General features: G+C 49.4%; 1 protein-coding gene across 1 annotated transcript in view; it reads left to right on the top strand.

Annotated features, from left to right (window-relative positions):
- The window catches only part of VCP (valosin containing protein), a 49154-nt gene extending 23589 nt beyond the window's left edge, over positions 1-25565 (top strand). Inside the window, exons 8-17 of the mRNA XM_060236270.1 lie at positions 6996-7129; positions 9514-9649; positions 12855-12967; positions 13568-13732; positions 13838-13960; positions 15654-15866; positions 21904-22212; positions 23624-23779; positions 23857-24011; positions 25137-25565. Coding sequence (XP_060092253.1) covers positions 6996-7129; positions 9514-9649; positions 12855-12967; positions 13568-13732; positions 13838-13960; positions 15654-15866; positions 21904-22212; positions 23624-23779; positions 23857-24011; positions 25137-25242 — 1610 coding nt within the window. The 3' untranslated portion in view covers positions 25243-25565. The remainder of the gene's footprint in view (positions 1-6995; positions 7130-9513; positions 9650-12854; positions 12968-13567; positions 13733-13837; positions 13961-15653; positions 15867-21903; positions 22213-23623; positions 23780-23856; positions 24012-25136) is intronic.
- Positions 25566-26489: the final 924 nt, after the last annotated feature.

The raw sequence follows: 26489 nt of genomic DNA, 5'->3' as shown, positions 1-26489 counted from the left end.
TTTATAAAAAGGTGCTCCTTCAGACACACTCCAAGTATCCAGCTTTCCGTGAGGAAGACCGTCTTTTCTAAAGTGACATGAAAGAGTTTACTTGCTTGTTTTTAATTAGGTAGAGTTAGCCCTGATTGTAGGTTTCTGCTATGTTGTTCTGACTAGTGTTTGGCATAGCTGATGAGCTTGCAGATCTTCTTCGTGGTCTCTGTGCAGTCCCACACATGGGTTTTCCCGTCAGGACGAACCCTACCTCGGAGATTTTAAAAGCTAGCCTAGGCGTTATTTTTGGCGCGCACTCCCTTTCGCTCTGGGGAGCAGGCATCCACTGCGCATGCCTGGAGCGAGAGGGAGGCGCCCCACCCACTCAGTTTCTTTCCAACCGCCGCCCGGGATAGTCTTACCTCGCTGCGCTCCTCGTTTACCTCAAACATCTAGCCTCCGTTTCTTCACGTTTCCTCTTTATTCTATTTCCCTCGCTATTTTTTCTTACATTCTTATACTCTCTAAAAAAAAAAAAAAGCATAAATATCTTCCCCGCTTTTACCTCAGACCTCCCTTCCCCTACCCCCCCCCCGGGCGTATGGAAGGAAGAGACAGTAAAATAACCTTTAAAAGGTGTTCGCGTTGTAGGGCGAAAATCCCTACATCAGACGGACATTCGCTTTGCCTATTCTGCTTGGGAGAAACCCATAAAGTGGACGCCTGTGCGCATTGCCTTCAATTCGGCAAACAGGCGCGCAAAAACAGAGCCGCTAGACTAAGAAGCCATCTTATGGAGTCTGTGCTTCACCCTGAAATGTCTCAATCTTCTTCTGTGAGTAAGTCGCCTCCCCTCCTGACTCCCCAAGGAGACGGCGCACGGTCGGCAGCTTCAGTGGCCATTGTTCCCAGCAAGCATAAGCCCGGCGATGCCGCGAAAGCCGGCGACGGCGCGAGAACGTCAGAACTAACGGCCGCGTCTACTAAAACGAAAAGTGGGAAGCACACTAAGAAACACAAGCACTCCGATCCGAAGGGCCAGAAGGATTCGAGGAAATCTACCGATCCGAAGGACCCGAAAAAATCTACCGACCCGAAGGACTCGAGAAGACCTACCGACCCGAACAAATCTTCGGAACAACAGAAAGCCCACGAGCCTGACAGACAATGTGAGCCCTCCACACCCGGAACCGATACCCAGGAAGTGACCACCCCGATTACGGAATCACCGCATCACCAGACGGAAGAGGTTATTCCGATTCCGTCCCGATCCCCTTCTCTACAAGGATCCATACCAGACCCTTCGCTGGAGAAGATCCGAGACCCGTTGCAGTGGACTCAACAGCACATCAACCCTAGATCCTTCCGCGATATGTCGAATCCCATCCAATACAGACATGACGCTTATAGGTACTTTGATACCCATCGGTTCCCAGCCAGGTCTCCCAGCATCGAGAGACATCGGTACCATCGTACGCGTTTCCCGGAGAGATCCCCTAGTAGGGGGAGGGACCGCTATCGCTACAACCCAAGGTCTCGGTCTCCATCTATGTCCCCGAGACGACGCCACTACGCTTCGAGGTCTCCATCAATGGATTCCCATGCATGTTGCGGCTACCACCATTCTCGGTACCGTACCGATTACCACAGGAACCAATCCAAGGAAGCGACTCCTGTCCAACGGAGTAAGCAACTAACAAAACAGCCATCTCCGACTCCTTCCACTTCGACTTCTAAGCTTAAAGGCACGAGTCCAACCAGACCTAAAAGCACGACTCCAACCAGACCGGACCCACCGGCACCCGAACCTGACTCTGATGCCGAATCCGACGCACAATCATCGGACTCGATACAGTCGATGTCCCCTGGATCCCCTGCCTTGGATATCGCCAAACCCGCGGATTTGTCACCTTCCGAAGGGGCAAAGACATACTTGGACTTGATTGCCAACATGGCCTCTGCACTTAACGTTACCCTCACCTCAGATGCACCCAAGGTAACAGACGTAGTACACGACTTGGTGCACTCAGATTTACCTGCTGGTTCCTTTCTGCCGATGTTACCGGTACACCTAGAGGCCATCAAAGAAGCTTGGGACAACCCAGCATCTATTCCCCCGACTTCAAAACGAATTGAATCTCTTTACAGGATTCAAGCAATGGAGTCGAAATTTCTCTTTAGCCATCCAGCCCCGAACTCTCTGATAGTTCATTCTTCTTCCAAATCGAAACAGACTCGTCACCCTGTACCTCCTGAGAAGGAAGGCAGGAAATTAGACACCCTGGGAAGGAAAATGTATTCAATTTCTACGGCGAATGCCAAAATCAACAATTATTTAGCATACTTCGCCGCGTATACCCACAATATCTCCTCCCAACTAAATACGCTCGTCTCTGCCCTACCTGAACCTTCCCAGAAACAAGCCTACAAGCTGCTACAGGAGCTCAACAGGGTTTCAAAGCAACAGATAAATACTATCCGCCACTCTGTGGGATGCACTTCAAAGGCGATGGCTGCCTCAATTGCCCTAAGACGACACGCTTGGCTTCGGTCCTCTTCGTTGCAGCCTGATCTTAAGTTTAAAATCGAAGACCTTCCCTTCGACGGCCAAGGTCTCTTTAATGCCACAACGGACGATATACTGACCACCGTGGACGACAGCCGCAAACGAGCAAAAAGGCTCGGGGTAGCGCAACAACAACAACAGCAGAGCTATAAGCCCAGACCATGGAAACCAACGCCGTTTAAACGTTCCAGATCTCCTCGACAATCTGAATACTGGAAACGTAAGGCTCCTCCTCCGAAGCAATCTTTTAACCAGAGACAACAGAGACCACAACCACCTAAAAAGGCTGCGTCTTCATCAAAGCAGTCTCTTTGACTTTCTACCTTTACCAAGTCAACACATTTCCAGGCTTCTTCCATTTCACGAGAACTGGCAACAAATAACCACGGACAAATGGGTTCTAAACATCATTTTGAGAGGCTACTCGATAGAGTTCCAAACACCACCAACAAAACATCATTTTGTTTCAACTCCACCATCCCCTTCCCTTCAGGAAGAAATAGACACCTTAACTGCCAAAGCGGCTATAGAGCCTGTCCCAGACCAGTACCATCGGACCGGATTTTATTCCCGGTACTTTCTAGTTCCCAAAAGGGATGGGGGACAGCGCCCGATTCTGGATCTAAGAGCCCTAAACAAATTCATCCGTCACAGAAAATTCAGAATGATCACCTTACAATCGATTCTGCCCTTAATCCCCCGAAACTCTTGGATGGCACTGGTAGATTTACAGGACGCATACTCCCACCTGACAATACACCAATGCCACAGAAAGTTCCTGCGTTTCGCCGTGGGCAGCAACCACTACCAGTTCCGAGCCCTACCCTTCGGACTCTCCACAGCACCACGGACATTCACGAAATGTATGGCGGTAATTGCGGCATACCTCAGACAACGCGGAATTGCAACCTACCCATACATAGACGATTGGCTCCTCGTGGGAGCTTCAAAGACACAGTTGATGAAGGACATTTCAATGACACTTGCGCTCTTAGCAGAACTGGGCCTCCAGGTCAATCAACAAAAGTCACACCTGACCCCAACTCAAGACATCCATTTTATAGGGGCTCGCTTGTGCACCACGGACCACAAGGCATACCTTCCTGTAGACAGGATATCTTCCATTCAGACACTGGCCACTCAAATAATACAACAACCCAAACAAACGGCCTTCAACATTCAGCGCATGTTAGGACTTATGGCAGCTACGACGGCAGTTTTAACACACGCGAGACTACGCATGCGAACCCTGCAAATCTGGTTCGTCCGTGCGTTTCGGCCCCAACGCCAGTCTCAAAGAACCATCCTCACTGTTCCAAACCACATCCTCCCCTCACTCGAATGGTGGACAGTACGAGCTCACCTGCTTGCAGGAATGCCATTTTTACGGCCAAGCCCATCAGCAGTAGTTACAACAGATGCCTCGAGGTGGGGCTGGGGAGCCCATCTCGACATACTCACTGTCCAGGGGCAATGGACACCGTACGAACAGTCGCTCCACATCAATTGTTTAGAGCTTCTAGCTGTTCACAGAGCCTTAAAATCGTTTCTCCCATCTCTTCAAGGCCGACATGTACAAATTGCTTCAGACAATGTGGCGACGGTTTTTTATATAAACAGGCAAGGAGGGACTGCTTCCACCCGTCTTTGCAAACGAGCAATGCACCTTTGGCACTGGAGTATTGCTCACCAGATCCATCTCACTGCGGTACATCTTCCTGGCGTCCAGAATGCTCAAGCGGACAGGCTGAGCAGATATCTCATCAACGACCACGAGTGGTCACTCCACAGGTCATATCTTCTGCCAGTATTCCGGAAATTCGGAACCCCTTCAATAGATGCGTTTGCTGCACCAGACAATGCACAGTGTGCTATCTTTTTTATGAGAGGTCCGCCCTCACAACAGTCTGCAGGGGATGCCTTCATACAGACATGGACCGGTCCACTACACTTCCTCTTCCCACCCTTCCCACTGATAACACGATGCATACAGAAAATTCAACTAGACAACACAGATTGCATTCTAGTGACGCCATGGTGGCCACGCCAGCCATGGTTCACAACCCTCCTCTTTCTGTCGAAAAATACTTACCATCACTTTCCTCCGGCACAGAACCTCCTGTCTCAGCAGAACGGCAGGGTTCTCCATCACGACCCGAACAGGCTTCGTTTAACGGCTTGGAGGATATGTTCTCAGACTTTCCTGAAGGAGTAAGACATGTTCTCTTAAATGCGAGGAAACCGTCAACGAGAAAGTCATACTCCATGAAATGGAAAAGATTTTCCATCTACGCTACCAAGCATAATTTCAGACCTTTCTCGGCTTCCATACCTCAAATCTTGGCATATACACTGCATTTGTCAGAAAAAGGCCTCACGTACTCATCTTTAAAGGTGCACCTTGCAGCAATCTCAGCTTTTCACCCGCATGTACAGGGTCGGAATGTCTTTTCACACCCTACAGCGAAATCCTTCTTAAAAGGAATCCTACATTTGCACCCACCATTGCGGCAAATGTATCCTAGCTGGAGTTTATCGCTAGTGTTAAGCCAACTAGTAAAGCCGCCTTTCGAACCCATGGCTACGATACCGCTTCACCTTCTCTCATGGAAAACGGCTCTATTAGTCGCACTCACCTCTGCTAAGAGAGCAAGTGATATTTGTGCGTTCAGAGCAGACTCGCCTTACACCATTTTTCACCACGATAGGGTGGTGTTGCGGCCAGACCCTGCCTTCTTACCCAAGGTAGTTTCCGCATTTCATTTACACAGAATCACAACCTTACCTGCCTTTTTCCAACGTCCTACGGACAAGGGGCAAGAAGCTCTACACTGTCTAGATGTCAGAAGAGCACTCGCTTACTATATAGATAGAACAGCATCGTTCCGTACGGACTCCAGACTTTTTGTGGCCTACGGCCGCCTTAATAAGGGAAAAATATCTACACAGAGACTGTCAAAATGGTTGGTTGCTGCTATAGAGCTGTGCTACAGACTCGCAAAGCAACCAGTCCCATCTGCCATACGAGCTCATTCCACAAGAGCTTTGTCAACGTCATCTGCCCTTGCCAGGGGTGTATCCATGGAGGACATTTGCGCCGCTGCCGCTTGGTCTTCCCCTTCGACCTTCGCCACGCACTACGCTTTGGACGTTCGTGCTAGGCGGGATGCATCCTTCGGACAGGCAGTGCTCCGCTCCATCTTTGACTAAGGAGGCGGTCTCGGCTTGGTGAGTAATTGCTTGCCTTGTAGCCTGTTATGTGCTGACTGTGTTGCACTAACCTTTGCATTATTCTTTTCTCCAACTCTAGTGCCAGCACCCACCACCTTGCAGGTCAGCTTATCAGTCACCCATGTGTGGGACTGCACAGAGACCACGAAGAAGATAAACAGGTTACTCACCTGTAATTGATGATCTTCGAGTGGTCATCTGTGCAGTCACACACGCCCGCCCAGCCGTCCCCGCTGCTGGCTACTGGTCCTATACAACCGCTCACCTACTATGTCAGCGGCGGGGAAAGAAACTGAGTGGGTGGGGCGCCTCCCTCTCGCTCCAGGCATGCGCAGTGGATGCCTGCTCCCCAGAGCGAAAGGGAGTGCGCGCCAAAAATAACGCCTAGGCTAGCTTTTAAAATCTCCGAGGTAGGGTTCGTCCTGACGGGAAAACCCATGTGTGTGACTGCACAGATGACCACTCGAAGATCATCAATTACAGGTGAGTAACCTGTTTTTTCTAGGAATTTTTGGTGGGAAGCTTCCTTTCCTCCCTGCTTGTATGAGATAGTTCATGAGCAGAGGAAGAGCACCCTTGCTGCATTGCTTCCCCTCTGGGGAACTGGTCTCGTTTCACCTCATTTTGGTGTTGTTTCTGAAGGCTGGTCTGTAAATCCTGGATGATCGCCGTACAGTGAAACTATGTGCCTGGGACTGTCAAAAAAATCGCATTAGCTTTTCAACCTTGCAGCCGTCCTGCTGGTGTTCTGTTAGGCTCCTTCATCCCTGCCCTGCCTCAGAGAAGTCTTCTTGCCCTTCTCTTGGGCATCTGTTTGCTCATGAAATGCTTTGCTGTGCTCCAGTGTCTGTAGAGAGACCGTCTCCTTGGGAACCTCGAGTACCATAAGGTTAAAGAGCGTATTCAAAAGTGTGCATTGCAGTCAGACGCAGGTGGCTAGAGAATGATCCGTCTTTCCCGTCTGTCAAGTCAAGTCAGGTCCTTCTGTCTTTCAGTTGCAACTGATACAGCCAGTCTGCAGGAACTAAATAATGTTCGGTTGGGGCTGAGGAGATGTGGCATGGAGAGGAGTTATCAGGCTGGCACTGCTATGCTGCCAAAGTGTCACGAATTTTTCCTTGGTGGTGCTGCTTACCTTTCCTAGAAAAAGCGAAGCCACCTTTTTGTGGTTATTGGTTCCTTGCCTCTTCCCCCCCCCCCCTGAATGTGGCCTGGTTTCCCTCAGGTCCTGAGATCATGAGCAAGCTGGCAGGAGAATCTGAGAGCAATCTTCGGAAGGCCTTTGAAGAAGCTGAGAAGAACGCGCCTGCCATCATCTTCATCGATGAGTTGGATGCCATCGCTCCAAAGAGAGAGAAGGTGAGGATTCTCCCAGCCCACGGTGGGGGGGCTGATGGGCTGCAGCTGTTGAGAGAGCAGGCAGCAGGCAGAAACAAGATGACTGGGCTAGTGGGGAATTACCATGTCAGAGTCATTCGCTAAATCTGGGTGGGGTTTTTTTTTAAAGTAAGTAGAAATCGATTGAGCCCAGGACATCCTGCATACACTGAGCCCTGCGGGAAAGGGCTTGGCAGAGAGAGTGTCTGACCCAAGACCACCCAGTGAACCTTATTACCGAGTAGCGATTCCGGCCTGGTCTGCCACTGCCCTGCTGGCGGATTGTATTGGCCAGAGTCAAGGCCTTCAGCCTAGGCCTGTTGCTGGATGACATTACTGTGAGATGAAGCTTTGGAGTAAGATTAGCTACCAACGTACGCATGTCCTAGACTAACGGTAAATCAGCATCTTGTCCCAGCCTGACTTGTCATCTGTTCTGAACTCAAGTTCAGCCCACAGATGTAACCTGATGACTTCTTCATCTGCACTTTCTTTTGTTTCGTCTGCACTTTCTTGGAGAGCCAGTTTGGTGTAGTGGTTAAGTGTGCGGACTCTTATCTGGGAGAACCAGGTTTGATTCCCCACTCCTCCACTTGCAGCTGCTGGAATGGCCTTGGGTCAGCCAGAGCTCTGGCAGAGGTTGTCCTTGAAAGGGCAGCTGCTGTGAGAGCCCTCTCGGCCCCACCCACCTCATAGTGGGTCTGTTGTGGGGGGAGAAGATATAGGAGATTGTGAGCCTCTCTGAGTCTCTGATTCAGAGAGAAGGGTGGGGTATACATCTGCGATCTTCTTCTTAGGTTCAAAGACTCTTATCTGGGAGAACGGGGTTTTGATTCCCCACTCCTCCACTTGCAGCTGCTGGAATGGCCTTGGGTCAGCCAGAGCTCTGGCAGAGGTTGTCCTTGGAAGGGCAGCTGCTGTGAGAGCCCTCTACAGCCCCACCCACCTCACAGGGTGTCTGTTGTGGGGGAGGAAGGTAAAGGAGATTGTGAGCCGTTCTGAGACTCTTCGGAGTGGAGGGCGGGATATAAATCTAATATCTTCTTCTTCATCTTCTTTCACTTCTGGGTGTTAAACAAATCAGGAGTCAAGTCACACCTTTAAGACCAACCCATTCTTATTTAGAACGTAAGCTTTCATGTGCTCTTAAGCCCACTTCATCAGACGAGGAATCCAGCACAGTGAGCAACGCCACACGTATCTTAGCAGAGCTATACAGAGCTGGTAGGCAGTGGCCCAGAATGCAACATGGTACAGATTTAAGAACCAATGACAGTGAAGTAAAATTATCTGGTAGGCAGGGGTTTAGAATGTAAAATGGTACAATGACAGAATAGTAAAATTAACAAATTAAGCAAACTTTTGATCTGAGTAGCATGAGCCTGCGAAAGCAACAAAACAGCAGTATGTCAAAAGGTGAGATTGTCTGTCAATGGCAATGGGAGATGGGTTCAATATATGTAATGGGATAAGCAACCAAAGTCCCTGTTTGAGAGTGTCAACACAGCTAAAAGAGAAACACATTGGATAGTGATGTTCTTGTCCACCTAATTGACTTTTTAACATGTAAACATCATTCTAGTTTGCCATAGGAAAAAGGAATACGATAAAATATAGTGAAAATGGGTAAAGCGTATGTAATGAGATATACAGCCGATATCCCTATTTTGAGTATGTTAATACAAATAATTATACTGATACACAATTTTAAAAGAGAAACACATTGGAATACTGTGGATGTATAGCTATACTCACTGAGAGTGGGTTTAGCATCTGTAATGAGATAAAAAAACAATATCCCTGTTCAGTCCTGGGGAGGTGTTTGTCCCAAGTTTCATAAATAATTTGTAATTCAGCAGTTTCTCTCTCCATTCTGTACTTGAAGTTCCTTTGCAGTAAAACAGCTACCTTGAGGTCACCCATTGAATGCTTTGGAAGGTTAAAGTGCTCTCCCACAGATTTCTCAGTTCTGTGATTCCTAATGTCAGATTTGTGTCCATTTATCCTTTGGCATAGGGTTTGTTCTGTTTGCCCTATGTAGAGAACGGAAGGGCATTGTTGGCATCTAATGGCATATATAATGTTGGAAGATGAACAAGTGAATGAGCCTGAAATTGTGTAGTTAATGTTGTTAGGCCCAGTGATTGTGTTGTTTGGGTGTATGTGGCAGCAAAGTTGGCACTTGGGTTTATTGCAAGCTGTGCTCAGATGAGATGCTGTATTGTTGTGGGTGAGAAGTTGTTTGCGGTTGGATCTGGATGTTAAGATCATCTCTTGTGTTCTCATGGGGATCCAGCCCAGCTCTTGCCATGTGTCTTTTGCCCTTCCCTAAAAGACCTTTGAACCATTGGCTGTTCTCTTCACAGACACACGGTGAGGTGGAGCGGCGCATTGTGTCTCAGCTACTGACGCTGATGGATGGCTTGAAGCAGCGAGCACATGTGATTGTCATGGCTGCCACCAACAGACCGAACAGCATTGATCCAGCACTACGGCGATTTGGTAATCTTGCAATTATTCCCTCTAACAGGGCAGACGTTGGTTATAGCCGTGTGCTGGGCTCCTCTTCAGCTAGCTCTTCTTGCTGCTTGCAGCATTCTTTGAGTAACACGATCACGCAGCTCTCCTCTAGGACAGAAAGCCTGCCGGTAGACTGCAGTCTCCTGTCCCAAGTGTTTGTGGTGTCCAGCATGGCAGGAAAGAGGGACAGGCACGGAGGGCCTCAAGGATCTGTCCTGGAGCCTGTTTTGTTCAACATCTTTATCAGTGATTTGGATGAAGGAATAGAGGGAATGCTTATGAGATTTGCAGATGATACTAAATTGGGAGGGGTTGCAAACCCAGAAGAAGACAGAAACAGGATCCAGGATGACCTTGACAGGCTGGAAAACTGGGCTAAAACCAATAAAATGAATTTTAACAGGGATAAATGTAAAGTTCCGCATTTAGGTAGGAAAAATCCAATGCATGGTTATAGGATGGGGGAGTCTTGTCTTAGCAGTAGTATGTGTGAAAAGGATTTAGAGGCTTTAGTGGATCATACGCTGAACATGAGTCAACAGTGTGATGCGGTGCCTAAAAAGGAAAATGCAATTTTGGGCTGTATCAACAGAGTATAGTGTCCAAATCAAATGAAGTAAGACTTCACCTGGAGTCTTGTGTTCAGTTTTGGGCACCACATTTTAAGAAGGATCTAGACAAGCTGGAAGGGCTCCAAAGGAGGGCGATGAAGATGGTGAGGAGTCTGGAGACCAAGTCCTATGAAGAAAGGTTGAAAGAGCTAGGCATGTTTAGCTTGGAGATGAGGTGACTGAGAAGTGATGCGATCACCATCTTCAAGTCCTTGAAGGGCTGTCATCTAGAGCAAGGGTCCCCAACCCCTGGCCCGTGGACCAGTACTGGTCTGTGGCCTGTTAACCGGTCCGTGGCCTCAGTCATGCAACTCCTTAAGAACACAAGAGAAACCATGTTGGATCAGGCCAGTGGCCCATCCAGTCCAACACTCTGTGTCACATAAGAACATAAGAGAAGCCCTGTTGGATCAGGCCAATGGCCCCTCCAGTCCAACATTCTGTGTCACATAAGGACATAAGAGAAGCCATGTTGGATCAGGCCAATGGCCCCTCCCATCCAACACTGTGTCACATAAGAACATAAGAGAAGCCATGTTGGATCAGGCCAGTGGCCCATCCAGTCCAACACTCTGCGTCACACACACCCCACGCACCAAAAATACAGAGCATCACTGCCCCAGACAGTTCCAATAATATGCTGTGGCTAATAGCCACTGATGGACCTCTGCTCCATATTTTTATCCAAACCCCTTTTGAAGCTGGCTAAGCTTGTAGCCGCCACAACCTCCTGTGGCAGTGAATTCCACGTGTTAATCACCCTTTTGGGGAAGAAGGACTTCCTTTTCTCAGTTCTAACCTGACTACTCAGCAATTCCATTGAGTGCCCACAAGTTCTCATATTGTGAGAAAAGGAGAAAAGTAAGTCTTTCTCTGCCTTCTCTATCCCAGACACAATCTTGTAATCCTCTCTCATGTCACCCCGCAGTCGACGTTTCTCCAAGCTAAAGAGCCCCAAGCGTTTTAACCTTTCTTCATAGGGAAAGTGTTCATCAGATCTCAGAAACTCAGCAGAGTTGTCTTAGGTCAGTACGTGGAAGGGAGACCTCGGAGGAACATCAGGGCTGCTGCACAGAGTCTAGCAATGGCAAGTTAACTGGGTTTGTCTTCTACCCTACCCTGGAGGGCCCAGGCTAAGATGCATTGGCTCTGGTTAGTACTTGGATGGGAGGTGACCAAGGAAGTCCAGGGTTGCTACACGGAGGTGGGCAATGTGAAACTGCCTCTGTATGTCTCTTCGTTGAAAACTATGAGGTCAACATGGTTGGGCTGTCTGCTCCCGACCAGAGTTTGATCCCAGTGGAAGCTGGGTTCAGGTAGCCGGCTCATGGTTGTCTCAGCCTTCCATCCTTCTGAGGCTGGTAAAATGAGAACCCAGCTTTCTGGGGGTAAAGTGTAAATGACTGGGGAAGGCAATGGCAAACCACCCATAAAAAAGTCTGCCATGAAAATGTGAAAGCAACATGGTTTGGCTGTTACTTGACAACTGTTTCCACCACCATAACTAATTTAAGCAAATAAATAGAGAAGAAGAAGAAAGAAGAAGAATGGCAGATTTATACCCCACCCTTCTCTCTGAATCAGAGACTCAGAGGACTCTCACAGCAGCAGCCCTTTCAAGGACAACTCCTGCGATAGCTATGGCTGACCCAAGGCCATTCCAGCAGTTGCAAGTGGAGGAGTGGGGAATCAAAGGAGGAGATTGTAAGCTGCTCTGAGTCTCTGATTCAGAGAGAAGGGCAGGGTATAAATCTGCAGTCTTCTAAATGTCACCCCCAGTGGTTGGATTGATTCCAACTGTGAGCTGTAAGTGGCCACCACAACAGGTTTTGTACACCTGAAGTGATCTTGGCAATCCTTTAACAACACTTCTCTGAATGGTCGCTGTGTATAATCATGCAGGTAAGCATCCTAATCACAGTGTCTCATCAGAGAGCCACCTGTAGCTCCAAAGCTGTGGAGACACAGACAGTCAGGATGAATTAGACTCAGTTTGGAAAGAGAACAGCGAAGGTTTCAGTTGTTGGAGTTGAGGGATGTCACATCCTCCGTCCCTCTTCTTCCTAGCCTTAGCCCAAGGTACACATAATCCACACACATCACTTTTGGTGCTGTTACTCTGAACTACAGGAGTAAACCTCTTGGATCATGCGTTATAATGTTCCAGGGTTTTCTAAAGGTTGACTTTGAGATGAGTATCTGGCATATTTTCCTGTCCACTATTTGTGCTGGATGGAGAATCCAGATACATGCAAATTCTTCCCTGATTGCCATTTTTGTGCTAATACATAAACATTCCAAATCCACAGGACAGGTAGCATAATAAAACAGCACTTGAGTTGTTCTTTCATTATTCAGTACTTTCTCCTTTTATTCAGTTGTATTAGATGTGTGGATTCGACATACGTGATGTACATCCTTGTCCTGTAACCTGTCTAATTGGGCCTCAGTTTCCCCTGACTGTAGAGCACATTTGATAGTCCAGATGAGTGTGTGCGTGCGCATGCTTAGAACAGGGTTTGTTGTACCGTGCACCCAGAGAACTGAATGGCTGCCTGTGCTTTGGTGTCCCGCAGGTCGTTTTGACAGGGAGGTGGATATTGGCATTCCCGATGCTACTGGTCGCCTGGAGATCTTGCAGATCCACACCAAGAACATGAAACTGGCTGATGATGTCGATCTAGAGCAGGTGGGTGATGGCATTCGGAGAAGATGCCCCTTATGTCAATACAAGAAAAATTACTTCAAACCGGGAGTGAGACTTGGGACAGATTAGCTTGAAGGTGGCAGGGGGTGGGACTCCAGAACTGTCTGCCTGGGTCAAACAATGTGGCAGTTATACCAACACGCGCTGCCTAGTACGGAATGCATTGGAATTAAGGGCATACCTGTATACAAAATGTCCTGTTTAATTTTCCGAGGTGGGGGGGGGGCATGTTCATGAAAGGATGCATCCAGTGCCCAAAAAAATGAATAGCTCTTGGTGATTACAGCATCTCTGAAAGAACCACCTCCTTTCCATCACTCTGTCCTGCCACAAGGCATTCAGTGGTTTAAAGGAGGAGGTCAGATCCTACTGCTGTTGCTGATAGGTGAGAACTAGAGCTGTGTGGTACAGCCGCGGTCCTCAGCGAGGGGGAAGGGAACTCGTTAATACCAAATGTATCCTAAGTACTTCTAAGCGCAATAAGAGGAGGCTTATTTCAGGCACAGCCATCAGTCGCCTCTTTCCGCAAGGAACAAGGGCGTGGCACACTGGCTTGGTCATGTCACGGCTGTGTTGTTTCAGGTGGCCAGCGAGACCCACGGCCACGTCGGCGCAGATTTGGCCGCGCTGTGCTCAGAGGCCGCTCTGCAGGCCATCCGGAAGAAGATGGACCTCATTGACCTGGAAGACGAGACCATCGATGCCGAAGTGATGAACTCGCTGGCTGTGACTATGGATGACTTCAGGGTAAGCCAGATGCATGGATCCGCTGCCTGGGCGTGGAGGGTCGCGCTGAGAAGACGTGTGCACTGAAACTCACGCGGGCTCTCCCTTTCTGCTTGCCAACACTAGTGGGCCCTCAGCCAGAGCAACCCCTCAGCTTTGCGTGAGACGGTGGTGGAGGTGCCACAGGTGACCTGGCAGGACATCGGAGGCTTGGAAGACGTCAAGAGGGAACTTCAAGAGCTTGTACAGGTGAGGGCTGCTGGCGCCAGGGACAGCACAGTAACTGGCATAAAGGCCAGGAGGAGGTTTTTGATTTTGCAGGGAGCCCTTGTGAGTGTTGCTTACATCAGCTATGTGGAAATCGGTGTGGATGACTTCAAGTCACAAAAAAACTCAGAGTGCAAAATTTTCTTTAACTCTGTAGCACAGGACCTCCCATTCCTGTAAAATGGGTGGCCAACGGTAGCTCTCCAGATGGTTTTCTTTTGCCTGCAACTCCCATCAGCCCCAGCCAGCATGGCCAATGGCTGGGGCTGATGGGAGTTGTAGGGGGAAAAAACCATCTGGAGAGCTGCCGTTGGCCACCCCTGCTGTAAAACGGTGATTTCTGAAGTGGAGCCCACCAATAAGTTTCTTTGCTTCCCCACTTCCTGATTCCTCCCTCTCCCTTCTCGAGTGTCCTCTTTCAGCCCTTTCATGTTCCCTCCTGTCTGTCGTGTTTCTCACTTTTTGCTTTCTTTTCCTTCCCCTTTTGCAAGTTCAGGTTTTCCTCTTGTAAATAAATTCAACAAAGCCACTTTCTGATCAGGTGTTGTGCATTTAAAAGGCACCTGGCTCCCTTTTGACGAGTGCCTGAAATAGCCCCAGGCCCAATAAGGCGGAAACTCCCAGGAGGTCATAAATACAGATTGACCCTTGTGTGGCATAAGCTCCCTGGAACTCGATAACCAGATCTCTCTAAGCGTCATCTTGGAGGTGTGAGGAGGCTATAAGGAGGAGGCTAGATTAAGAAGAGGAAGGAAAGTTCTTTATACCCCACTTAAATAAGGAAGCTCAAAGCAACTTCCAGTTGCCTTCCTTACCCCTCCCCACAGCGGTCACCTTGTGAAGTTAGGTGAGGCTGAGAGAGTGCTGAGAGAACAGGGTCTGTCCCAAGGTCACCCCTAAGGCTTCATGGGGAGAAGGGGGCGTGGGGATCAAACTCAGCTCTCCAGATCGGACTCTGCCACTCTGAATCTCGACACCAGGCTGGATTAAAAATGGCACAGGGTTGGGGTGGGGTGGGTTGTTGCACACCCCTCTGGTTACCAGGGCAGCAAAGGGCTTGCTGTACACTCTTGGCAGCTGAGTGTTTCTTCTTTCAGTACCTCTGTTCTTATCCCTGCCAGCAAACTCAGATGACCTGTCATGTACCCTCTAGGCTTGAATTGACTCCTTTCCCAGGAACAATAGCTGTCTGCTTTGTATGATTTCTAAAAGCTGTGGGATGGCTTTTCAAAAGTCCTGGGAGCAGTGCCTTAATGTTCGGCTTCAAACAGTGTGCATCAAGATGTCGGTTTTTCTGTGCACATGGACATCTCACCCCCCCCCCCCCTCAATCACAGGGTTATTTCTATGGCTTTCATGTCCATGGTATGCCTTTGTGTTTGGCATGGAATGGCTTAGTTGCTAGCTTTCCCCCACCTGCAGGACCCCTTGCCATGGAGTCCTTGGGGCTTCTGCTGTGGAGGAGGCACGGAAGTAAAGTACTGGTGGGAGGGGAAGAGATCTTGCTTTAGCCAGCTGTTGTGCCTCAAGCTTTATTTGCTGCCAGGCAGTCTCCAAGTCCTCTGCAGCTGTGCCTGTCTCTGTTGGGCACAGTCCCACTTGATGAGGATCTCTTTCTCTCAGAGCAGCAAGGTGGCACAGAAATATGGCACAAATGTACTCTTTCTTTCCCTAGTACCCAGTAGAGCATCCTGACAAATTCCTCAAGTTTGGCATGACTCCCTCCAAGGGGGTGCTGTTCTATGGGCCTCCTGGCTGTGGGAAGACACTGCTGGCCAAAGCCATTGCCAACGAATGCCAGGCCAACTTCATCTCTATCAAGGGCCCAGAGCTGCTTACTATGTGGTTTGGAGAGTCTGAGGCCAACGTGCGCGAGATTTTTGACAAGGTAAGTTTCTGCGAACTGCCTCTTGAATTTACAGAGGAATTCTAGTGCTAAATCCGTGGACAGCTGTCCATTTCCACTGGTGGCATATGAGATGGAGGGACGGTGGCTTAGTGGTTTGAGCATCTGCTTGGTACTCAGAAGGTCCCAGGTTTAATCCCCGGCATCTCCAACTGAAAAGGGTCCAGGCAAATAGGTGTGAAAAACCTCTGCTTGAGACCCTGGAGAGCCGCTGCCAGTCTGAGTAGACAATACTGACTTTGATGGACTGAGGGTCTGATTCAGTATAAGGCAGCTTCATATGTTCATGTGAGATCCTTCTTAGAATCTTAGCAGCATGACATGGTAGCTGTTTTAATCAGCGATAATCATGGAGAGCTTGTTCGATTGTCACTAATTGCAGTTGCTATAGAGCCGGGGTGGTCAACGGTAGCTCTCCAGATTTTTTTTGCCTACAACGCCCATCAGCCCCAGCCAGCATGGCCTATGGCTGGGGCTGATGGGAGTTGTAGGCAAAAAACATCTGGAGAGCTACCGTTGGCCACCCCTGCTATAGAGCAGTCTGTGAATTGGCCTGACTTTTCAGTTGATTCAGGCTGTCTATGTTCTTGACAGATGTGAAGCTGGCCAATAGCCATCTTCGTGTGTTCCCTCCCTCAATGCCACAGACTTTGGAAACAAGACAAACTCTTATGTTTGGGGCTGAGTGATAAGTATGCCTTTCTGGTGACTTGAGAGCCCGTCACGATGAGGAATACTCAGGATAATACCTCTCAACCAGGCGTTAAGGTCCTTCAACAGCTTTAGCGCTGAAAGGGTCCAGACATAGTGAGCAGCTTCTCTGACAAGTAGGAGGAGCAGGGTGGGTGGGCTTTTGGCTTGTCGCCACAATGCTTTTGATCAGTTGAAGATGGCAGCCTGTGAAGGCTTCCAAATAAACTCAGCAATTAGGGGACAAGAGGGGGACAAGTCCTCTTGTGGATTAAACTTAATCATTAATGATTTGGAGTTGGGAGTAAGCCATGAAGTGGCTAAGTTTGTGGATGACGCTAACTTGTTCAGGTTGGTGAGAACCAAGGGGGTTTGTGAAGCGCTCAAGAGGGATCGATTGAGGCTGGGCAACTGGGTTTTCGGGGTGTGCAATTTAAAAAGAAAGAAAAAACTGGTATTTTTCAGTTCAGGTCTAAAAAATTGGGATTTCCAAAAAAATCCCAGATCCAGTTAAAAAATGCCAGCCTTATCCTGGGGTTGGCTTGGCTTATCCTTCAGCCCAGTTTAAACTGAACTGTAGGAGAAGGTAGCACAGAGCTGTGCCTGCAGGGGGCTGCCCCCTCCCCTCCCTGCAGGCTGGGCTGCCCTCTCCTGTGGGTGGCAGGAGAAGGCAGCAGAGAAACGAGCCATCAGAGAGCTCTCCGCTCCCCACCAACTGAGCTGATCTTGGGCTGGTTTCTCTTGCAGCCCAGTTTAAACCATCCTGCAAAAGACACCAGCCACAGCATTCGGCTCCCCACCTCCCTGGCCAATCCTTGGGCTAGTTTCTGCAGTTCCCGTAAAGTTAAAGGGACCACATAAGTCTGGCAAAAGTTAAAGGGGCTGCATAAGTCTGACAAACAGCTGAGTGGTGCCAGCAATCTGCTCCTGCCTCTCCACATTGTTCACATCTATGCAAAATTACTGAATATATCTGAGGCTTTCTCAGGATTTTTTCCTGGGTGGGATGCGGGTTTCTGAGAAACATTGGATATATTTGGAAAGCTAAAATAATACCTGGAAAATATCAATAAAGTATTTTCCGGGTGTATTTTTGGCTCACGGCTCTACAGGGCATCATCGGTGCAGCAGATGAGGTTCAGTGTGGGCAGGTGCAGCGTAATGCACATTGGAGGCAAAAATCCAAACTATAAATATATGTTGCTGGGGTGCAAACTAGGCAGAGACTGACCAGGAGAGAGATTTTGGAGTCATGGTAGATAACTCACTGAAAATGCTGACTCAGTGTGCGACTGTAATTCAAAAGGCAAATGCTGTGCTGGGTATTATTAGGAAGGGGATTGAAAACAAATCAGTCGGTACCATAATGCCCCTGTATAAATCTGTGTTGCGGCCTCATTCGGAATATTGTGTGCTGCTACGGTCACCACACCCCAGAAAACATAGCATTAGAAAAAGTGCAAAAGGGGGCAACTAAAATGATTAACGGGATGGAACACCTTCTAGACGAAGAAAGGCTAAAGAAGTTAAGGCTCTTTAGCTTGGAGAAAAAACAGTTGAGAGGTGACATGATAGAGGTTTACAAAATTATGCATGGGATAGAGAAGGCAGAGGAAAGAGTACTCTTCTCCCTTTCCCACAATACAAGAACTCCTGGGCACTTCATGAAATTAACGAGCAGCCAGTTTAGAGCAGATTAAAGGAAGTGCTTCTTTACTCAAAGAGTAATTAACCCATGGAATTCACTGCCACAAGAAGTGGCAGCTTCAAGAGAGAACTGGATAAATACGGAGCAGAGGTCTATGAGTGGCTATTAGCCACAAGGTATAAATGGAACATTCTGTCTGGGGGCAGTGATGCTCTGTCTTCTTGGTGCTCGTTGGAGGACTTCTGGAGTTCTGGCCCTGCTGGTGAATCTCCTGATGGCACTTTGGTTATGGCCATTGTGTGACACAGAGTGTTGGACTGGATGGGCCATTGGCCTGATCCATATTGGCTTCTTATGTTCTTACAAAGGCGAGGGTTCCTTCTGTTGCATGATCAATGAGGTGGTCTTAACTTCAGGCCTTTTCCCAGTAACCTTCAGCTTGGAATCGTCTTTCACCACGGCCACACACTTCCATAGAACTGTCTGCTGCAGCCCCATTCCTGGTCAGTCTGTGCTATTTTAAGCTCTGTCGGCATATCAGGGTTTTATAATATAGTAGTAATTGGATCTCATGTGCAGATTGCCTCAGGCCACAGGGTTGGAGCACTGTTGATACCTGGAGGCAGGAGGAGCAAACCAAAGCTGGACTTCAGATGTTTGTGTTTCTGCTGTTTTTCTACCAGTTTCACAGTTCTGTTACCATTTTTAGTTGCATGAAAATTTGACTCCCTTGAATATCTTTTTCTTTTCATAAGAACGTAAGAGTAGCCATGTTGGATCAGGCCAGTGGCCCATCCAGTCCAACACTCTGTGTCACACAGGGGCCAAAAATTTATATATATATACACATATACATACACACTGTGGCTAATAGCCACTGATGGACCTCTGCTCCGTATTTTTATCTAACCCCCTCTTGAAGCTGGCTATGCTTGCAGCCGCCACCACCTCCTGTGGCCGTGAATTCCACATGTTAATCACCCTTTGGGTGAAGAAGTTCCTCCTCTTATCCGTTCTAACCCGACTGCTCAGCAATTTCATTAAATGCCCACGAGTTCTTGTATTGTGAGAAAGGGAGAAAACGACTTCTTTCTCTACTTTCTCCATCCCATGCATAATCTTGTAAACCTCTATTATGTCACCCCACAGTCGATGTTTCTCCAAGCTAAAGAGTCCCAAGCGTTTCAACTTTTCTTCAAAGGGAAAGTGTTCCAGTCCTTTAATCATTCCAGTTGCCCTTTTCTGGACTTTCTCCAATGCTATAATATCCTTTTTGAGGTGCAGTGACCAGAATTGCACACAGTACTCCAAATGAGACCGCACCATCGATTTATACAGGGGCATTATGGTACTGGCTGATTTGTTTTCAATTCCCTTCCTAATAATTCCCAGCATGGCGTTGGCCTTTTTTATTGCAACCACACACTGTCTTGACATTTTCAGTGAGTTCTCTACCCCCCCCCCCCCAAGATCTCTCTATTGGTCAGTTTTCGATTATAAAGCTGCCTGTGTGTCACTACTGTGCCCTGTGTTTTGTCTTGGGTTGTGCTGTTGCCAAACCGATCTTCCGATTTTTACAGTCTCCTTTAGATTTGTAGAGATGACTGCTTCCCCCTTGTGGCGGGGAAGTCCACAAATAGACTTTGAATTGCGTCTGAAACATCGATGCAGGCAGGTTATCTGCCAGGGAGCTGGATAAGAGGCCTGATTCAAACAGCAGAACTTCTGTCATCCTCTAGGGAGCAGCTTTAACACTGATGCTTATTTATTTACATTTACTTATCATTGGCTTTTCTGGTTGAGGCTCAGGGTGGAGAAAGGAATCAGGAAAGTTCTATTGAGTTCTGTTATCTTCATGATTGCTTTCTGTGATGCTCTGGAAGCTGAGAAATGGTTTCCTTTACTAGACAGCCGGGCCGTAGCCAGCGGGGGTGCTGTGGATTCTGTAGGCTCATCTGGCTACAGCCCTGTCAGACAGTGAAGCATTCAAAGTTCTAGTTGTTACTTAAAACGTTCCCTGCTTTCCTATCCAAAGAGACACAAAATGGATTACTATGGGGAAAAAAGTATAATCACATACAATAGAAAAATGCATTGCAACTGAAACAAACCACTTGGCTGTATCTTGGGCCAGTCCTGGATCTCACGTGCAGATTTCCTGAGGCCCCAGGAATGGAGCAGTGTTGATACCTGAAGGCAAACTAAAGCAGGATTTCAGATGTTAACAACTGGCAGCAGTGCTTCTCTCAGTCTGCCTGCCCTGCTGGCAGAGGCTCTGGGCATGGCCTGACTTTGTACCTGAAAACAGTTCATAGTTTCCTCATGCTTTTGTTGGAAGTCCTGTAAACTTGTCCATCTTATAGAGGCTTCTCAGTCTGCGGTCCTGAAGGCAAGTAAGAGCATAAGAACATCAGAGAAGCCCTGTTGGATCAGACCAATGGCCAAAAAACCCAGGTGCCATCAGAAGGTCCACCAGTGGGGCCAGGTCACTAGAAACCCTCCCACTCTGCCCCCCCCAAGAATACAGGGCATCGCTGCCCCAGACATAAGAACATAAAAGAAGCCATGTTGGATCAGGCCAATGGCTCACCCATTCCATTCCAAACCATTCCAACCCTCTGCGTCACACAGTGGCCAAAAAACCCAGGTGCCATGAGGAGGTCCATCACTGGGGCCAGGACACTAGAAGCCCTCCCATTGTTGCCCCTCCCAAAGCACTAAGAATACAGAGCATCACTGCCCCAGACCTAAGAACATAAAAGAAGCCATGTTGGAACAGGCCAATGGCCCATCCAGTCCAACACTCTGTGTCACACAGAGGCCAAAACCCAGGTGCCATCAGAAGGTCCACCAGTGGGGCCAGGACACTAGAAACCCTCCCACTCTGCCCCCCCAAGAATACAGGGCATCGCTGCCCCAGACATAAAAAACATAAGAGAAGCCATGTTGGATGAGGCTAATGGCCCATCAAGTCCAACCCTCTGCGTCACACAGTGGCCAAAAAACCCAGGTGCCATCAGGAGGTCCATCAGTGGGGCCAGGACACTACAAGCCCTCCGTTGCCCCCCAAGCACCAAAAATACAGAGCATCACTGCCCCAGACATAAGAACATAAGAGAAGCCATGTTGGGTCAGTCCAGTGGCCCCTCCAGTCCAACACTCTGTGTCACATAAGAACCTAAGAGAAGCCCTGTTGGATCAGGCCAGTGGCCCATCCAGTCCAACACTCTGTGTCACATAAGGACATAAGAGAAGCCCTATTGAATCAGTCCAGTGGCCCTTCCAGTCCAACACTGTGTCACACAGTGGCCAAAAACCCAGGCACCATCAGGAGGTCCACCAGTGGGGCCAGGACACTAGAAGTCCTCCCAGTGTTGCCCCCCCCCCCAAGCACCCAGAATACAGAGCATCACTTGCCCCAGACAGAGAGTTCCAACAATACACTGTAGATCCATCACCTTAGGCCTGGTGGGTATTGAAAGCCAGCCAGTGGACTGGTAGAGAACGGCCGGCAGAAATTCCCAGATGGGGAGCTGTTTAGAGGACCAGGTGTAATGAATGAAGCAGTCCTCCTGTGGCTGGGGCTCCCCCAAAGGAAATAAATGCCTGCAGGCGCTTAGGGTCCCTGGGAAAGGCTGCCTGATTGAGAGTGCTGCAGACTGAGCTGCCCTCCTCCTGCAGGCCCGCCAAGCGGCTCCCTGTGTGCTGTTCTTCGATGAGCTGGACTCCATTGCCAAGGCCCGTGGTGGGAACATTGGCGATGGCGGTGGTGCTGCAGACAGAGTCATCAACCAGATCCTGACAGAGATGGACGGCATGTCGACCAAGAAGAATGTCTTCATCATCGGAGCCACCAACCGGCCGGACATCATCGACCCGGCCATCCTGCGACCTGGGCGCCTGGACCAGCTCATCTACATCCCCCTGCCAGATGAGAAGTCCCGCGTGGCCATCCTCAAGGCCAACCTGCGCAAGTCGCCTGTAGCAAAGGCAAGTTTGTGCCGACGCAGATGTGCGTGTTGCTTCTGGGGAAAGCCAGCGAGTGTTTAGACAAAAGCTTGCTGTAGGCCCATCTGTTTAGAAGATGTGACTGGGGGGAGTGAGAGGGGGGCGGTTTCTTCCACTAGAATGCGGCATTTGTCTTTCTCTGTAGGGCTTTGCTGTGTTTGCACAAAATTTGTCAACTGTGAATCTGTTTACTGCCAGTTGATGCTCGAGGAAAAGGAAAGGTCCCCTGTGCAAGCACCAGTCGTTTCCGACTCTGGGGTGACGTTGCTTTCACGTTTTCACGGCAGACTTTTTTACAGGGTGGTTTGCCATTGCCTTTCCCAGTGATCTACACTTTCCCCCCAGCAAGCTGGGTGCTCATTTGACCAACCTCGGAAGGATGGAAGGCTGAGTCAACCTTGGGCCAGCTACCTGAATCCAGCTTCCACCAGAATCGAACTCAGGTCGTGAGCAGAGAGTTCAGACCACCGTACTGCAGTACTGCTGCTTTACCACTCTGCGCCACGGGGCCGCTCAGCTGATGCTCACTTGGCTGCAAATTTGAAGCCTTGAGGGGGAAAATGGGTTTTTTTTCTGTTTAAAAATGAAAAAAGAAATTCTGGAATGGGGAGCTTAAATATATGCAGTACACATCGGCTCTGAATTTATATTACTGCTTTATCTAAAAAATCTGCATCGTTTATAAATTAGCACATAAAATTGTACTATTTGGTATGTTTTTTGAGTTTGAAAGTATAAAGGCCTCGGTTTTCTACAAACAAAATGTTTCATAGGAGTTTTTCCAGAGGGCCCAAAATTTGTGGGGTTTGTGTTTTGACAAACTGTCTAGAATAGAGGAAGAGAAGACGGTCCTTCCCCCCTGAATTTCCCATCTCTCCACCCCAGTCACAGGCTGCCAACTCCATTCTGCATCCTAATCCTACCAGAGAGGTCTAGCTTCTAGAGCAGGGGTGGCCAAGGGTAGCTCTCCAGATGTTTTTTGCCTACAACTCCCATCAGCCCCAGCCATCAGCCATGCTGGCTGGGGCTGATGGGAGTTGTAGGCAAAAAACATCTGGGGAGCTACCCTTGGCCACCCCTGCTCTATAGTGAAATGTGGTTCTGGCTGCTGGAAGGGAGCAGAATAGACTAATGCTGCCGTACAGAACGCCAAGAGTGCTTTAGTTTGCTTCCCTCCGAAGCTCAAGCCTAGGGACCCCTTCCTCAGCTGGAGCAGAGTGGAATGCTGTTCATACTAAGAGGCACATAAGTTCAGGTCTGGCTGGCCGATCTCTCAGATCATCGGTGAGCGGTAGGAAGGCCTCTTGCTGCTGTCGCGGGAGAGCTTAAAGGAGTCGCTTGTCCTGTTGGCTGGGGAAGGATGTGTGATGTGGCGCCTCCCTCTTTTACGCAGGATGTGGATTTGGAGTTCCTGGCTAAAATGACCAACGGCTTCTCGGGAGCCGACCTCACAGAGATTTGCCAGCGAGCCTGCAAGCTGGCCATCCGGGAGGCGATTGAGAGCGAGATCAAGCGGGAGCGCGAGAGGCAGACCAACCCTTCAGCCATGGTGAGCAGGGGGCCTGGGCCGGTGGGGCTTGGGGCTGCAGCGGAGCTCAGGGTGAAGCTGTGACTCTTCCGCTCTAGGAAGTGGAGGAGGAGGACCCAGTGCCCGAGATCCGGCGCGATCACTTTGAGGAGGCCATGCGCTTTGCCCGGCGTTCCGTCAGCGACAACGATATCCGCAAATACGAGATGTTTGCACAGACCCTACAGCAGAGTCGGGGCTTCGGTAGCTTCAGGTAACCACGGGGGCTTGGATGAGCTCTCCCCAAGGGGCTCTTTCTGTCCTGGGGGCAGCTGCTCGGTAATTGTGCACTTGTGGGGAAATGTCAGAGAAATGGAACAAACCATGCTGTTCTGCCTCGTGCAACTGTTGCTGTCCTGTGCAGCACTGGGCGTTGGCCGTCTCATAGTGGACAACAAAATGGACAAAGCAGGGTGGATACTGAGTGATAAAGATGAGCTGCCAAGATGCCACATTTGGTGGCCGTCCTCCCTCTGCTTTTGGTATCTCTTTGTCTCCCTGCCTGTGTTGAGCATTGCTGGGATGTGCTCTCGCCCTGGCCTCCTTCAGCCTACCTCTCCGGGGAGGTCTCTTTTTTTCTTTTCTGGCTCTTTGTCTTCGTAAGAGGTTGGGAGGTTTGTGTGGAGGTGGGGGGGGGCAAGTTTAACCTCCCCAGGTTTGTTCCTGACCCTTTGAAATGAGGGGTGTAAGGGTGAGAAATGGTGGGGAGAAGAAGAATTGCAGATTTATACCCTCCCTTCTCTCTGAATCAGAGACACAGAGCGGCTTACAATCTCCTATATCTTCTCCCCCCACGACAGACACCCTGTGAGGTGGGTGGGGCTGAGAGAGCTCTGACAGCAGCTGCCCTTTCAAGGACAACCTCTGCCAGAGTTCTGGCTGACCCAAGGCCATTCCAGCAGCTGCAAGTGGAGGAGGGGGAATCAAATCCCGTTCTCCCAGATAAGAGTCTTTGAACCTAAGAAGACCGCAGATGTATACCCCGCACTTCTCTCTGAATCAGAGACTCAGAGCGGCTTACAATCTCCTATATCTTCTCCCCCCACGACAGACACCCTGTGAGGTGGGTGGGGCTGAGAGAGCTCTGGCTGACCCAAGGCCATTCCAGCAGCTGCAAGTGGAGGAGGGGGGAATCAAACCCGGTTCTCCCAGATAAGAGTCCGCACACTTCACCACTGCACCAAACTGGCTTTCTGGGAGGGGGATGCTGGGGCTAGGAGGCCTCTCAGGGAGGCACCTTCTTCATCCCGTACTCTTTGTGATGGTGTTGCCGTGACGTTCCCTAGTGATCTCTCACTGCGCCTCTTCTCTTCTCTTCTCTCTGGGCTGCTCCTTGCAGATTCCCATCAGGTAGCCAAGGTGGTGCCGGACCAAGCCAAGGGACAGGAGGCGGCGGCGGCGGGAATGTTTACAGCGAAGACAACGATGACGACCTCTATGGTTAAAGTGCTGCCCGCGGTGGAGCAAGCTCCAGAAGAGGCCACGTTGTACAGGGCAATTCCAGTGGTCGGTGGACTCCCGGCTTCTTCATTCCTTGGTCAGACCCATGTAGCTGCGTGTCAGGCTCCGTCTGCTGCAAATGCAAGGCCGTTGGTTGGTTTGGAAGGCAGAGAGGCAGTTAATGAGGAGGGGAACTGACTCAACTTCTGGGAAATTTCTGTTATAGTTTGTGGCAGAATCAGCAGCTTTAGCAACGGGTACAACAGTAGCCTGTAAAAAAAAATAATTTAAAAACCCATAAAAATAAAAAAAAATCCCATAACTTCAAGATGGTCTCACCTTCCTTCCTTGCAGTCCTTTTCTAGCAGAGCCAGTTGTTCATCCCGGCCTTTGTGCAGAATGGCCCTCTGCATGTGCTCCAGAGGCAGTGCTTGCATTCCCCCCCCCCCTTCAGAGAGTTCCTGAGTCCCTTCTTCCTACAGCCCTCAGCTATACATACTGTGGGGAGAAACCAGTCCCCCCTGCTGGTGACAGGGAAGCGCTCTCACCTCTGGCTAGAGAAAGGAAAGACAGGTCAGCTCCAGGTTTCCCTTTGAGTCACATTGTGGTTGGCCCTCCAGCCCTCCCAAAGGGTAAACACCAGCGTCTGTTGTTGTGCGCAGCCCTTCGAAATGAATGGCCGGGAGTTCCGTTCTTGTCTGTCGTTGCACTGCTTCTCCTTGACCATTTGGGTCAATAATACCGGCCCCTTCTGTTCTTTGAAGCATTCAGAGCAATTCTGCATTAATCAGCAGTCAATCTCAGTCCCCTGGTAGAAGTAGGTGAGGGATCCCCCTGTTACAGATTGGGGGGAGACGGTGAAGAAGGGGCTTGCCAGAGGATGTCCAGTGAACCCCCAACAGAGAGGGGGCCAGAGGGACTGTGGCTCAGTGGCAGAGCGTCTGCTTGGTGTGCAGAAGGTCCCTGGAATAACCAGTTTAAAAAGGCTCAGACAAGAGCCTGAAAGACCTTTGCCTGATACCCTGGGGAAGAAGGAGAAGAATTGCACATTTATACCCCACCCTTCTCTCTGAATCAGAGACTCAGAGCAGCTTACAATCTCTTTTATCTTCCTCCCCCCACAACAGACACCCTGTGTGGTGGGTGGGGCTGAGAAGGCTCTCACAGCAGCTGCCCTTTCAAGGACAACCTCTGCCAGAGCTATAGCTAACCCAAGGCCATTCCAGCAGCTGCAAGTGGAGGAGTGGGGAAT

This window comes from Heteronotia binoei, chromosome 4 (genome assembly GCF_032191835.1).
Source record: "Heteronotia binoei isolate CCM8104 ecotype False Entrance Well chromosome 4, APGP_CSIRO_Hbin_v1, whole genome shotgun sequence".
Lineage (NCBI taxonomy): Eukaryota > Metazoa > Chordata > Lepidosauria > Squamata > Gekkonidae > Heteronotia > Heteronotia binoei.
Note: the sequence above shows the minus strand (reverse complement) of the source record. Positions and strands in the feature narration are given on the sequence as shown.